The sequence below is a fragment of the Eulemur rufifrons genome, chromosome 20, assembly GCF_041146395.1.
Source record: "Eulemur rufifrons isolate Redbay chromosome 20, OSU_ERuf_1, whole genome shotgun sequence".
NCBI classification, from domain to species: Eukaryota; Metazoa; Chordata; class Mammalia; order Primates; family Lemuridae; genus Eulemur; species Eulemur rufifrons.
This window is the reverse complement of record NC_091002.1, coordinates 7,335,434-7,349,447: the sequence shown is the minus strand read 5'-3', so window position 1 is coordinate 7,349,447 and position 14,014 is coordinate 7,335,434. Positions and strand designations below refer to the sequence as shown.

Here is a 14,014-nt window from a genome sequence, read left to right as displayed (position 1 = left end):
AATTTTTAAAAATTTTGGCTAAAACCCTTGTTGAGGATACTTGTCCTTGAAAAGAATGTCACTTTTATTTTACAATATATTAGTATTACAATGCAGTATAGAAACATGCATTTTGACTTTAACAAAAAATAAGTAATCTTTTGAATGTAATCTTATTAATGCTATGCTCATTTAGGACTAAATACATGAACCACTCAACTAGGACCAAAGATCATAGGGACATAAAATTTAGAAGTATTAGGTCATTAAATATGAAATGTCTGATTTCAAATAAAAAATGTAGCTTATTATATCTCAAACAAGCAGCAGTGCAATTAATCAAAGTATGTGCCTAAACTATCCACACAGTTTTGCCATCTTAACAGTAGCTTGTTTATGCCGGCAGCAAAGAAGCCTGGAAAGTGAGTGGTGATGAAATACATGAAAGGCATTTTCCACAGCTTGTTGAGAATTAAATATTTTTCCTTGCAAGAAGTGGTCCAAAGCCTGGAAGAAGTGCTAGTCAGTTGGTCCAAGGTCTGGTGAATACAGTGGATGACAGACAGTTTCCAAGTCCAGCTGCTGTAGTTTGAGCAGCATTGTTTGTGTGACATTTGGTCGAACATTATCTTGCAAGAGGATTGGCCTGTCTCTACTGACCAATCTCCCTGCTTAATCACATCTTCATCATTTCATCCAATTGGTTGCAGTAGACATCCGCTGCAATCGATGGACCAGGTTCATGAAGCTGTAGTGGATAATACCAGCACTGGACCACCAAACAGACATCATTAGCTTTTTTTGATGAATATTTGGTTTTGGACTGTGTTTCAGCACCTCATCTTTATCCAACCATTATGCCGAACGCTTGCGATTACCAAAAAGAATCCATTTTTCATCACACATAAAAATCTGGTGTAGAAATGGTTCATATTTATGTCGTGACAGCAAAGAAAGGTGAGCTTCGAGATTTCTCTTCTGATGCTTGTTTAATTCATGTGGAACCCAACTATCCAGCATCTTTACCTTGCCCATTTGTTTCAAATGGTCCAATATTGTTGGAATAGGCATATCAAACCTTGCTGCTAATTCACGACTAGGCTGAGATGGATTCGCTTCCACTACAGCTTTCAGCTCATCGTTACCCACCTTGGTCTCACGTCACCCCCATGGCTCATTTTCAAGATTAAAATCACCAGAATAGAACTTCTCAAACCATCAACGTACTGTGCATTCATTAGCCACATCCTTCCCAAACACTTCATTGATATTTTGAGCTGTCTGTGCTGCATTTGTTCCACGACGGAACTTATACTCAAAAGTAACACAAATTTTGACTTATTCATGATTTCATAAAAATTGCTCTAAGAAAAATGTGAAAGATAATCACAAGCCAACGTGTACATTTGAAAGACTGAGGAAGTACCTTCACAATAAATATAAAACTAGAACTGTCAAAATCAAATGTCAGGGATATCAACTGTCAATACTTAAGGAAACTGGACATTTCATAATTAATATCCCAATATATTTATGAAAGCTGGAACTCCAAAATCTGAACAAAATGACTAGAAAAGCAAATTCAAGTTAAATTCTAGCAGACTGTAAGATACTCTTCACCCCCAATTCTTAACTTAGTAGCTGGCAAATAGATGGCACAAAATAAAAATGTTTGTGAACTAGACCTGTTGCTGATTACTGGTTCAACTGACCAAGGATAAAAACCTGTTCACAAACTCGCACTTACTGGCTTCCAGGATGAAGTGCACGCAGTGGATGAGGGAACAGGCATGGGTCACAAACTCTGTGGAGGAGACCACACTCCAGAGGCCGGGCAGCTGCAGGGCCAGGCAGCAGCAGTCCAGCCCTGCCTGGAGGTCCAGACTCAGTGGGATCTGCTCGTGGATCAAATGCCACGACAGGGCCTAAAAAGGAAGTACTGTGTTCAAGAATGCCTCTACACGCACCGTCTGTTTTGGGACCTTCAAGGAAGTAGTGCAATCCACAGCTATGGTAGAATTGCCCAAAACACTGAAAGGCCCTTCCAGAAGGACAGCTCTAACCTAGCTATCCCCAGCTGCCACCTCCAGGTTCCCTTACGCTCAGTCCTGATCCACCAAAGTTCTAGCTCCCCTCTCTGCCCGAACACCCCTCCCTACTCTGGCCGTCTCTCTCTCCTTCAGCGCCATGGGCTCTTCTAGAAATCTTTCCTGGGCCACTTTGCCACCAGGCCAAAGGCTCTTCCATGGGGCTCCCACAGCACCAAGGCTGCTGCTGTCACAACCACAGAGGCTGAATTTGAGAGCATGAGTTCCAGGGACAGCAGGACTTAGGTTCAAATGCCAGACCGGCTACCTCCCAGCTGAGTGAACCCAGACAAGTCACTGAACCTCTCTAAGCCTTGCTTCCCTCATCTGTAAAATGGGAATGGCACAGCCCATCTCACAGGATGGTTGTGAGAACCAAGTAAGACGATGCACGTGAAGTACTCCATCCTGCACACAGTGGGTGCACAGTGTAGCTGGCACCCTGTGCTGCAATCATACATTTGCTTTCCCATCTTCTCCATACGGTGAAACAAAATTAGGACAGGATGACAAACCGTCTGACTTGGCCTGGTTCACAGTACGTGCTTATTCATCACTTTGCAGGCGACTCCTCAACCCCTTTTGGTGCCCTCCCTTTCTTTGGTGCAAGTGGCACACAGGGCCTTGCCATGGTGTCTCTGCTGAGGACTGGCAGTGCAGCTCTGGCTCTTTAAGGATTCAGGCCAGACTCATGGAATGGCAAGGCATCCACAGCACGTACACATTTGGGGGCTAATTATAAATACTAACACAAAACAAGTGTTCAATTCTCCCATGTCTGAAATGTCCAGATCAATTTAAAACACAACACGCTTTCCAGATTATTACTTTTCAAGTCTCTAAAATTAGGATCCACATGACATTTGTAGGTAGGGACAAGAAGGGGCGCCTTGCTGGTCCCCCAAGGTCACTGTGAGCAGCTAGTGAGGTGAGAGTGTGAAGGCACCCATAAATGGCACCTTGACAATGATAAGCACAATGACAAGTACTTACTGTCAGGATGAGATGAAAGAGTGAACTTGACTGGTCAGAGCTCTTGGTTTTCAAATAAAATTGCTTTACTCTTTCTAGAGCTAGTCACATGTCCCCTCCCCACAGAAACTCCAAGTTCCTGAGCTGCCTCTTACCTCGAGGGTCATCACCACAAACTTCACCGTGTCCCTCTCCTTCTCAGGAGGAAGGTGCAAGTGACTGGGCAGCTTGGAGACCACCATTAGGTATTGTGCCAGGGCCCGGGCCAGAGTGGTCAGGGATTGATACCACGTGGCATCCCCTGAAACAGAAGGTCTTCATGGGTGGATGCAACTGTGAGCATAGGCCTTTACCTCTGAAAGGCAGTTCAAGCAACTCTTGAGAATCTGACGAAAGCTTAAGACATGGTTCCTCAGTAGGGCACATCTGCACAACCCCCAACATGATGCATATGATTCTGGGACCCACATTTCCCCTGAGGTCTATCTTGTCCTTCCGTAAGGGCTCAGAACCCCGACTAGGTCAATGACTATGTCAATGAATAGCAAAGCGGCAAACAAACAAAAAGAAGTTCAGAGCTAAGAAGCCCAGCATTGGTTCTTGGTTACCTTTGTAAATGTCTTCAATATATTAATCAACAGTGTTTATTGTATATTTGCTTGGTATAAAGTGATGTACTGACCCTGAAACATTTTTTAAAAATAAGAGGTTTTGTTTTAATTACCAAATAGATCACTCAGCTTGCTCCAGTAGGCCGTGGGCTCTGAAGGCAGGCAGGGCTGGAAGACGTGGTGGACAGCAGGGAGCTGCTGAACAAGGCTGGCCACACGACCCAGAGTCACCTCACAGGCTGCTTCCAAAAGGGGACTCTTCTGGCCACCAGAAATCTCACTCATGCCTAGGCTTAAGCATGGAGCTATTAGGCTTAGGTTGAACTCCTGAAATCAGAGGATTAAAGGAAGAAAAACAATAGAAGAAGGAATCATGTAAACATTTATGAGATAATACAGATTATCATAAAGAATATTTTTAAAAAATAGTCTATTCTCTATCTGCTACAAATATTTAAATAATCCCATTTAACATATGCTCAGAAAAATATATTTTCTGGTCTCTTTTCGTACTTTAATTTTAAAGTAGTATTTTCTTATGTTCTTGGATTTGTTTGAAATAAAAATTTTAGTACGACAAAATTTTAATTGATAAAAACAGAAAATCATAGCTGGGTGTGATGGCACACACCTGTAGTCCCAGCTACTTAGGAGGCTGAGGCAGGAGGATCACTTGAGCCCAGCAGCTTTGGGCTGCTATGAGCTAGGCTGATGACATGGCACTTTAGCCCAGGCGAGAGAATGAGACTCTGTCTCAAAGAAGAAAAAAATAAATAAAACCCCAGAAAATCAAAGCTAATGCCATCCAAGAACTAGGTGAAATAAGCCAAAATAGGCATAAAAAAGTCAAAAATATTGGTTGGAAAAACAGCATTTCATATGACACTTTTATTGTGTTTTGCCAACCTTTTTTTTTTAAAGCCATTTAAGGATTTTGGGGGACCAATTTTTCAGGCAGAACATTAATCTTAGTTTAATATTCAGAAAAGCATTATCAAGTCCCCAAAACTGAACCTTCCTGTTACAGCCATAACTTTCAAAGCTGTTAAAACCCAATTAGCAAATTTGAAAAAATCCAATAAATTGGACACCAAGCAAATTTACCATTCAGTAAAACAGCTTTCAGTATATGGATCTTAAGATAAACTAAATTTTAGCAAACTGACTTTGAGCAAATTCTCCTTTTTTTTAGTGTAACTCTTATTTTCAAGCTGATCAAAAATACCCCTTCAGACCACACTGCGGTGTTGCCTTTCCCTCACTGGTCTCTGTGAGCACCTGGTGCCCATTCCTGGAGTCACATGCTGAGCTGCCCCAGGTGCCATGACATTCCCGCCTGGTGCCAGTGAGGCAGGGCGAAGATCCCAAGAGGTCCCGTCAGCTCCCTGTCCTAGGAGGTCTGCAAAGGAACTTGCTGAGGCCGCAGCTGCGCCACACCTCTGAGGGAGCTCCCACTTCTCACAGGGCCCACAAAAGGGGCAGAGGACACGGATGCTGACGCTTTGCAAGGCCTCCTTGGCCAGCTCTGCACAGGTGTCCTCTGATATCAGCGGGGGGTGGGGGGTAGCTGGGGGCTGGGGTGGATGGGGGGGTGGAGGAGCCTCACTACATCTGGTGGGGGGATGGGAGCGGGAACCTCGCTACATCCAGGGGTCTACTTTACTACTAAAGGTCAACTTCCAGAACATCACGAACAAATTGTTTAGATCACACACTAAGACACTGTGCCAAAGCCTATGGCACATATGCTGCCTCGGTGTCCACTTGGTGTTTGGCCGGTTAGCTTAGTTGTAAATTCCTGTGTCTGTTCCTCTGGTTGAGGCCAAGAGCTCTCACCCCACACCATACACCCAGCCTTTGGGCCAGCGGGATTTCGAGATAACGGGAAAGGGTTTCATGGATGTGTTTTCAAATTTCACCCCTGCCTCCTTTCAACTGCCCAATCACTCCTCTGCTCTTGAGCTGCTGATGTTCTCCACCCTGGACCCCAGTAAAGGTGAGAGCCCCAGATCCACACTTCATTCCTTCACGCTCCCCCAGCCCTCTGGGTGTGTGCAGTCTCTGGTGTGCCATGCACTCCCAGGACCGTAAGTAATAGAAGCATTTCCATCTTGTCTCTCCTAATCACTGAAGGCGTGCTCTCCAGCTTAAAGGTTCTAAATTAAAATAGATACTAACTCAACACCTTTCCTCATTACCATGAGACTGTCCACATTTCCTTTAAATACATAAAAGTTTGCATTAAAAACAATTTGTCTCGTTTTGGATTCTAACGTGGCTGAAATAACATGATTTCCTCATTTGGACTAGCACCCCCCCACGTCCTGTCCTATCCTCTACTGGATTAGAGCCCCCACATCCTGTCCCGTCCCTGTCTGGATTAGAGCCCCCCACATCCTGTCCTTTCTCTATCTGGATTAGAGCCCCCCACATCCTGTCCTGTCCCTGTCTGGATTAGAGCCCCCCACATCCTGTCCTTTCTCTGTCTGGATTAGAGACCCCCACATCCTGTCCTTTCTCTGTCTGGATTAGAGACCCCCCACATACTGTTCTGTCCTCATCTGGGTTAGAGTTCCCTCAAATCCTGACCCCATCTGGAGCTGAGTCTCCCTACATGTGCTGTTAATAAGCATCATGGATCACATGATGCCGAAGCAAATCCCTCTCGACAGCGGCAAGCGAAACCAGGGATTGCCTTACCTCCTGCCCCCACCCCCACGCCCGACCCCCGCCATACCGAGTTCATCATGAAGGCACTCATTTCTTCGGCAGGAATCCGATTCACCAGTTCTGCACCTTCCAGCAGTGCAGAATCTGACCTGGTCCAACACTGGGATTTGACAAGACGCATGTACCAGTCCTGGGAAGAAGAAAAAGGTGTGTGAGGGGAATGCATTGGGCAGCGTTCAGGGAGCTTCCCTTGCCCAGGACTAGGACTGTGGCTCAGCTGCCAGCCTGCTCTGGGCCATGGCTCACCATACCACCAGTCCTTTCCTCCGGATGCTGCAACCTGACTGAATGTCCCCTCCCTCTCCCCTTTCACCTGCTGAACTTCCAAGAGTCCTTCTAAACTCAGCTAAAGTACCGAGGGTTAGTGACCCTCCTCTGCCCTTCCTCATGTGACACTGTACCTACCATCCCTCCCTCACCCAGTACCAAGGGCAGAGGAGGTACTTAGCACATAGAGCCTGAGAATATAGGATAGAGCCTTTGCTTTTCTTTGCCTGGGCTGTTGGTTTTTGAAATCTAAGTTCATATTTAAACTGAACTCTATCCAGGAAGTAGAGTACCAAGCTCTACCAAAGCTCCAAAGGGTCCCTATCCCTGAGGTGTGAGCACTGAAGGTGAGGACAGCATACCAAGGTCATTGGCAGTGGTAGCATCAATTCACAGGAAGTCAGAAAGCCAGAAGGGTGTGAGGAGAGGGAAGCAGGCAAAATGTGTCGACCTGTGTGTGAAGGCCCATGCAATGTGAGGCCCTGCAGGCCTCGGCCGAACATCTTCTGATTTACCCATTAACTACCTGACCCCCCGACTCCTGCCATTAGGGTCCCACATCAGCACTGCCTTTCTCACTAGGGCCTTCATGGCCCCCAAATGTCTCCACCCCACACCTCAACCAAAGCTGCCAATGACCTGGGCCAAGCACCAGAACATCCTGGGTCTACTGAGCCTCCCCCTGCACACTCTGGATTTGCCACAGGCAGAGAGAGGAGTGTGGTGCCTCTATGCACACCCTGTGCCTCACACACAGCAACACTGCACACTCACTTTGTCTGGACTCACTGTTTCCAGTGACACGTGCCCGTCCCCGTCCAGCGGGTGGGAAGAAACTGGAGGAGAGGGACTAAGTGAGTCTTGTACCGTGGAGAGACGAAACCTGTCCAGCAGGGAATAAAGCCTTTGGTGTCTGAAATACAAACATAAATTAAATTAAAGCACAATTTAGTTTTTCAGTCTTAGTCTCAACTTTGCAAACCAGGGTTCTAGAAATATACAATATAAGGAAAGAATATCAATGGTTTCTTAAAGCAAGCTGCAACTTGTGTAAAAGTTTTTCTTCAGAGCTATTTTCTCACCAACACTTAAGCAGGTCATGATGCAAATTCAGGTCCTCATTTACTTTTAATTATCACAGTTACAATCCATTAATATTTTTGATAAATTTCATTTATACTCAAATATTTCAACACACAAAACATGGTATAGCAGATAATAAAGGCATTCATAGTAAACGCAAAATAGGTAATTCATTCTAAGATCCAAGTGCACATAATCTCCTATCTAATCTCCCAATAAGATATAATTTACACAAATTTATGATCATTTCAAAAAAGAATCACCCCGTCCAGTAAGACATTTACAATCTTTTAATCTTCCTCATCTGGACTGAAGACTAAGTCTACAGTTAAAAACAAAACAAAACAAAAAAAACCTTGATCTCCCACCATCTGCTATGAGAGTGACTACTTGATAATGCAAATTATAACATAACTTGGCCCTGCACACCAAAAAACCATCCCAAATTGTGGGCTGCCTACCAAACCGTGCCCTATCCCATTTAAAAATACCTTCAACAAGGGACTCTTCAGACTGAAATCACAGCATAATAGTTACATTCTCTCTCTCTCTCTCTCTCTCTCACACACACACACACACACAATTATCCCCCCATAGAATAAAAAAGGTAGAAGCTTCTTTTAATTTATTTTGCAGTCATGGAAATATACTCACATAAGAGATATAAGGATTTCTGATAAAGGCTTCTAAAAGATTTTGCAAACAAAAGTAGGTGATTAAATAGCTATGGAGAGATAATTTTAACAAGATGTAATTCTTGCATGCCAAGAATTGGGTAATGTCTTCCAGATTTGCAACTCTTATTTAGCAGCTTGATTACGTGCGATGATTTTGCTAGGGTAAAGCTGATGACCTGTATTCCCACTCTCATACTTCACCCGGCAGTGAAGAGAGGCCATATGAATACTGCTGCCTCTCAAACGGCCACAGGAATGCAAGCAGCCTCCATCCACGTCACAGATGTGACATGCCAGTTGGTCTTGCTTTTTATACAATGAGATTCGGCTGTTTTAAGTGTAGGAAGGCTTTCTATTACGGCTCTTCTGCAGTAAACCCATCCACAAAGCACATCAGTTTCTCGCCCTGTGAATTTATTTCCATACAAACCTATTATCCTTTCCATCCCGGGTGATCTGAAACTAAGGTTTCTGGCATTACCTCCGGGCGAGCCCACTGCGCTGAAGGTGCTCCTGGATTCTGCTGAGTTCTTCTTCTGGCAGCTGCGCCGTGCTGCTCTAAAGTGGAACACAGTGAACCAGATAACACATACTGGATCAAAATAACTTCCACTCACTTAAAAAGGATAAACTGATGTGTACAGATTAGCCTAGTGAGAGGCAGACTAGAAATAAGTATTAATACAAGAAAAGATCAGATACACAAGGAATGACATGTTTGTGTGTGTTATGCATGTTTCTATCAGTGGCCACGTGAAGACCATGCCTATGGAGAAAAAAGAACAGCCAACTGTTTTGTCTGCCCTGCTAAGTTTTCAATATAAATCACCATCAGGGTGTTTTTCCCAGTACCTGCAAATTTGCAGCCAAAAGCATTTCTACCCGGCGACAGGCCAAGATATCGACCATACGAGCCAGTGCGCGGAAGGGGGTGCACAGAAGCCTGTCCACATAGAGCGTGAGCACAGCGCCTGACTGGCTGAGATGGATCCCCTCCAAGCACTGAAGAGTCTTCTTCAGAGTGGTCGGCTAACATTGGAGGAAGCAAAGGAACAAAAGATGATTATTATGCCAGTTGGAAATTAGCACTTTAAAAATTCCAATACTCCATTTTTAAGGCAGAGAAAACATGTGATTGGCAATAATTGGCAGTATGAAGACTCACGGATGAAAGATTTTCACAACGAGACTGAATTGCCTGGATGAACAGGCCGCTGGCAGCAGAGTTCCGATGAACAGCACTAATAAAGTCCTGCACCGGAGGCTCGTGGGACAGGCTGATCAGGTCTTGAATGTGATTCACAATGAGCCAAGTTAAGTGCTCTGAGTCATGGAGGTTCTGACACTGAGGAAAAAATACAATGAAAGAGTCATTTTCAAGTACACGAGAACAGATATTAATGCCACAGAAAAGACCAGAAAGGTTAAGGAGAATCCAAATATAAACCTCACCAAAAAGATAATGTTTGAGCACAAATAATTGAAGAGGCAGGAGACTCAATTGATAGGGCCCGTCACCTCTAACCTTGCACTGCAGCAGAGCTGTATGAAGTCAGATCCCACTGGGGAAGAGGGGTACAGCAGCCCAGCTCCCAGAGACAAATTTGGTAAATGGCCAAAGGTTGGAGGACACAGGTGAGCCCCAGTGTGATCCTAGGACAGTAGGGTGGCTGGGATGGCATGGTGCCACCCTCAACAAGCCACTGGCCAGGAGCACCAGGCCATTCCTGTCCATGGCACCTCCCGTTCCCTCCTGGGCTTTGGGCTAGCCCCTCTCAGGGGTGTTCTCTAGGGACTCTTTCTCCAATTTTGTAACAGTTCAGTAGAAAAAAAGAATTCACTATCACTGCCATAGTTTCAAAAGAATTCCTGAATCCAAAATATAAACAGATCACCATATTAAATGGATCTTAAGTGAAAAAATTTCAAGTAAGATTTATAAGGAAATAAAAAATACCATTCTTAAATGTGTAGTCTTTTCATCTTAATTTGTAATCCTTCTAAATCAATTCCTTGACATCTGGGTAGTGATTAATATATTTCATTTGGGATCATTTGACAGTACAGGTTGAAAACCCTTATCTGAAATACTTGTGACCAGAAGTGTTCTGAGTTTCAGATTTTGGAATATTTGCATTAAACTTCCCAATTGAGCATCCCATATCCAAAAATCTGAAAACCTACAATGAGCGTTTCCTTCGAGCATCATGTCAACGCGTAAAAAGTTTTGGATTTCGGAGCACTCCAGATTTCAGATTTTTGAATTTGGGATGCTCAACCTGTATTAACTTATAAAATTAATATCTCTTTTTCTTACATTTCTATGAAAACCAGCATTATATGACTAAATTATTTCTCTAAAGTGGAACAAGATAGAAAAACTATTTCAATACTGAGAATGAAAAGCAAAAAGTGAATATTAATAAATCATTATCCTCACAAAATCTCTGTAACACCTAGTGCAGCTGAAGTCTACTTCCTTTTCTGATTCAGAATATTTAACATTGTTTTGCTTTTTGACAATATATACAACATGCCATGTTTGTAACAAAGAAATGCATGTTTTTCTATAGGTATGGAAAAAGTATTAAATCCAGACTGAAATGTAATAGCAAGTCATCTTTGAGTAATATAAGTTACAAGAGATTTTTTTCTTCTGTTTACTTATTTGGTTTTTGTAAATTCTCCATGGCAAATGCGTGATGCTATGCTAGTTTTAGGGTTAGAAACTCCATTAAAGTTATTTTTTAAAAAGAATGGCATTCAAACAGGTTGAATTTTTTTTTTTTTTTTTTTAGAGACAGGGTCTCGTTATGCTGCGCAGGCTGGAGTGCAGTGGTTATTCACAGATGTAATCATGGCTCACGGGAGTTTCAAACTCTTGGGTTCAAGTGATCCTCCCACCTCAGCCTCCCAGTAGCTGGGGACTACAGGTGCACACCACCACACCTGACAGGAATCTATTTTAAAATGCAGCAATGGACATCTAATACCTTTTCCACAGATTAATTTTTAAAAATCAGAATCCCACTATAGTCAATGCACTTAGCTTGTTTTTTATGTTTATTTTTTTCTTTTAAAAAAAAATTATGGGTACATAATATTTATACATTTTTATAGGGTACATGTGATGTTTTGATACAGACAATGTGAATTAACCAAATCAGGGTTAATTGAAGTATTCATCACCTTGGGCATTTATCATTTCTTTGTGTTAGGAATTAGCTTGTTTTTTAAATTATTATTCCATTGTTTCCCTCAAATTAACAAAAATGCCCAGCATTGTGTATGGCATGGAGCAGTTACTAGGTGTTTGTTGAAGGAGTGACAGTTTAATGAAACCCTTCACAGACCACAATCCAGTGGCTGGAGGGCCAGGCCTGGTTTCTAACTACATGTCAGAGCAGGATTAAACATTAATTTGGTATTTCAATTTTGATGACACTGGCAGGATGCTGGGCCGTCTAGTTTCCAGAGTCCATACAAGCATCCTCTACATGGGGTATCCGCTGGTGGCCCGCCCCCAGCCCTGTTTACAGCATTTCTAAACTTACGACATAATCACAGAAGAGAATGAGAGCCCCTCTTCGTACTATTTCTCTATTGCACATTCCAAGTTTGGCTGCCAAGTCAGAATCCTCCTCTTCTCCAGACATCTGGGGACTAAGTAACTTCGTGCTGGACAGACTGTGTCTTCTAGAAGGAGCAACAGATGCATTGACAATATTTCTGGATGGCAGTGAGCTTATTTGCAAACTACTAAAGATGATTATGTTTAATTCTAGTTCTGAAACAGACAAGTTATTTTAAGTATTGCCATATCAGAACGATGCATGTGTAATATATACTCTCAGTTATCTATTTCTGAGCTATGATAAACCAAAGCTGAAAAACTAAAGAAAATAGAGAATTTAATAGGCAGAAAACTAAAATGCTTAACTAAAAGGCAAAATCCACCATAAAGCTGAACATTCAATAAGCACTTTTATTCCAGAATTCATATTAGCTATGTTTGATAACCAAGCAATTGCCTGTGAAATTCCCCATCTGCCAGAAAGAAAACCTTCATCTTTTATATCTTATTATACATTTCCCACCAAAACGTCACTCTAACATGTCTATAGTGCATATATTATGGAAACCTTGTTTAAAAGTATTTCTTCTCCACTAATGAAGATTATTTCACTTCATATTTATTTCTTCTCACTTCATCTTTTTTCTTTTTGAATAGATGGGAATTATAAACCTTAAGACCCTTGATTCTAGTCCAAGCACTTAAAACAATTATTGCCACACTCCCAAACTCCCTCTGACTTCAGGGTCTGACCTCGAACAATACCGTTTCTGTGGCGGCAAGGAGCCTTTATGGGGACAGACAGAGGTCACATCAGGGCAAGAATATTCTGAAATATTTCAATTTTTCCTGCAATCCCTCAGGATTTAGAAGAAAACTGGTAAAAAAAAAAAAAAATTCCTACAAATTTACAATGTTACTAAACTGCCATTTCTGTCTCCAACTGGTGAATGGATAAGCAAACCGAGGTAGAGCCACACAATAGACTACCGCTCAGCAACCACAAGGAACAAGGCACTGATACATATTCGTGCAACCACATGAATGAATTTCAAATACATTGTGCTCAGTGAAAGAAGCCAGACTCAAAAGGCTACACCCTGTCTGATTCCACTGCTGCGGCCTTCTGCAATGGGCTAAACAGAGAGACAGTGTGGACCCGCGGTTCCCTGAGGCAGGGGCTGGGCACGGCAGGGGAGGAGTAACTACCGAGCAACACGCGGGAAGGCGCTGCTCTGTATGGTGATGTGGTGGGGTGACCTGACCATAGTTGGTACAAAGAGTGCATTTTACTGTATTGTAAATTATATGTCAATTAAAAACCTAACGAACAGAAAACCTGTCCTTTCTCAGTCCGCTGTACTGCCAGCCCCAGTGTGCTTACGCTCAGCTGTAATTTTGCATTTTGTAATAACATAGCTATAGGGTAAAAGGCCTCTGAAAGAGAGAGGCAGCATTTGTAATTCAAGTATTAGCAGTAGACATAAAGAAAGTCCTACATCAACTCCAATTTAGCCCCAATCTGTCGCTGCACATGCCCCCAAAACCTCAGGCCAGATGCTGGTGGCAAAAGAATGTCCCAAACCCAGGCTAACTAGCCATGTGGTGCTCAGAATGAGACAAGCGGGGAAGTGACCAGCACACATCACATGTGGCCACACTATACCTTTAAGTGCCAATGAAGGGACAGGAGCCTACCAGTCTACCAAAGGTAAGACAGACTGAAAGCAAATCATAAATCTGTGCTGACAGAGTCCAGAAAAGACCAGACGAGAGAGGAGTCCACATGGGGACCTCCTGCAGCACAGTACCCAGTGTGGCCTGAGAGCCAGCCCCACCCACGAGTGGCCGGGGATGAGGCCAGCAAGGGCCAAAAGGGGGTCAAGGATGAGCAGCAGCAGTGTCTGCAACAACAGAGAGCAACCTCGCAGCTGTTGAGTCCACAAACAACAAACAGCACTCTGTTTTGTATTTCGTACTTCTAGTGGTTCATTTTTCTTATCTTATGGAAATAAAAAATTCTCATCGCCCACT

General features: G+C 43.2%; 1 protein-coding gene across 1 annotated transcript in view; it reads right to left on the bottom strand.

Moving 5' to 3' along the window:
- The window catches only part of HTT (huntingtin), a 152,674-nt gene that overhangs the window by 28,454 nt on the left and 110,206 nt on the right, over window positions 1–14,014 (bottom strand). The window contains exons 42-50 of the mRNA XM_069496156.1: window positions 11,961–12,102; window positions 9,572–9,751; window positions 9,259–9,435; window positions 8,888–8,964; window positions 7,421–7,559; window positions 6,387–6,509; window positions 3,763–3,976; window positions 3,194–3,339; window positions 1,727–1,904 (exon numbers count right to left, since the gene is read on the bottom strand). Of these exons, the coding sequence (XP_069352257.1) occupies window positions 1,727–1,904; window positions 3,194–3,339; window positions 3,763–3,976; window positions 6,387–6,509; window positions 7,421–7,559; window positions 8,888–8,964; window positions 9,259–9,435; window positions 9,572–9,751; window positions 11,961–12,102 (1,376 nt within the window). The remainder of the gene's footprint in view (window positions 1–1,726; window positions 1,905–3,193; window positions 3,340–3,762; window positions 3,977–6,386; window positions 6,510–7,420; window positions 7,560–8,887; window positions 8,965–9,258; window positions 9,436–9,571; window positions 9,752–11,960; window positions 12,103–14,014) is intronic.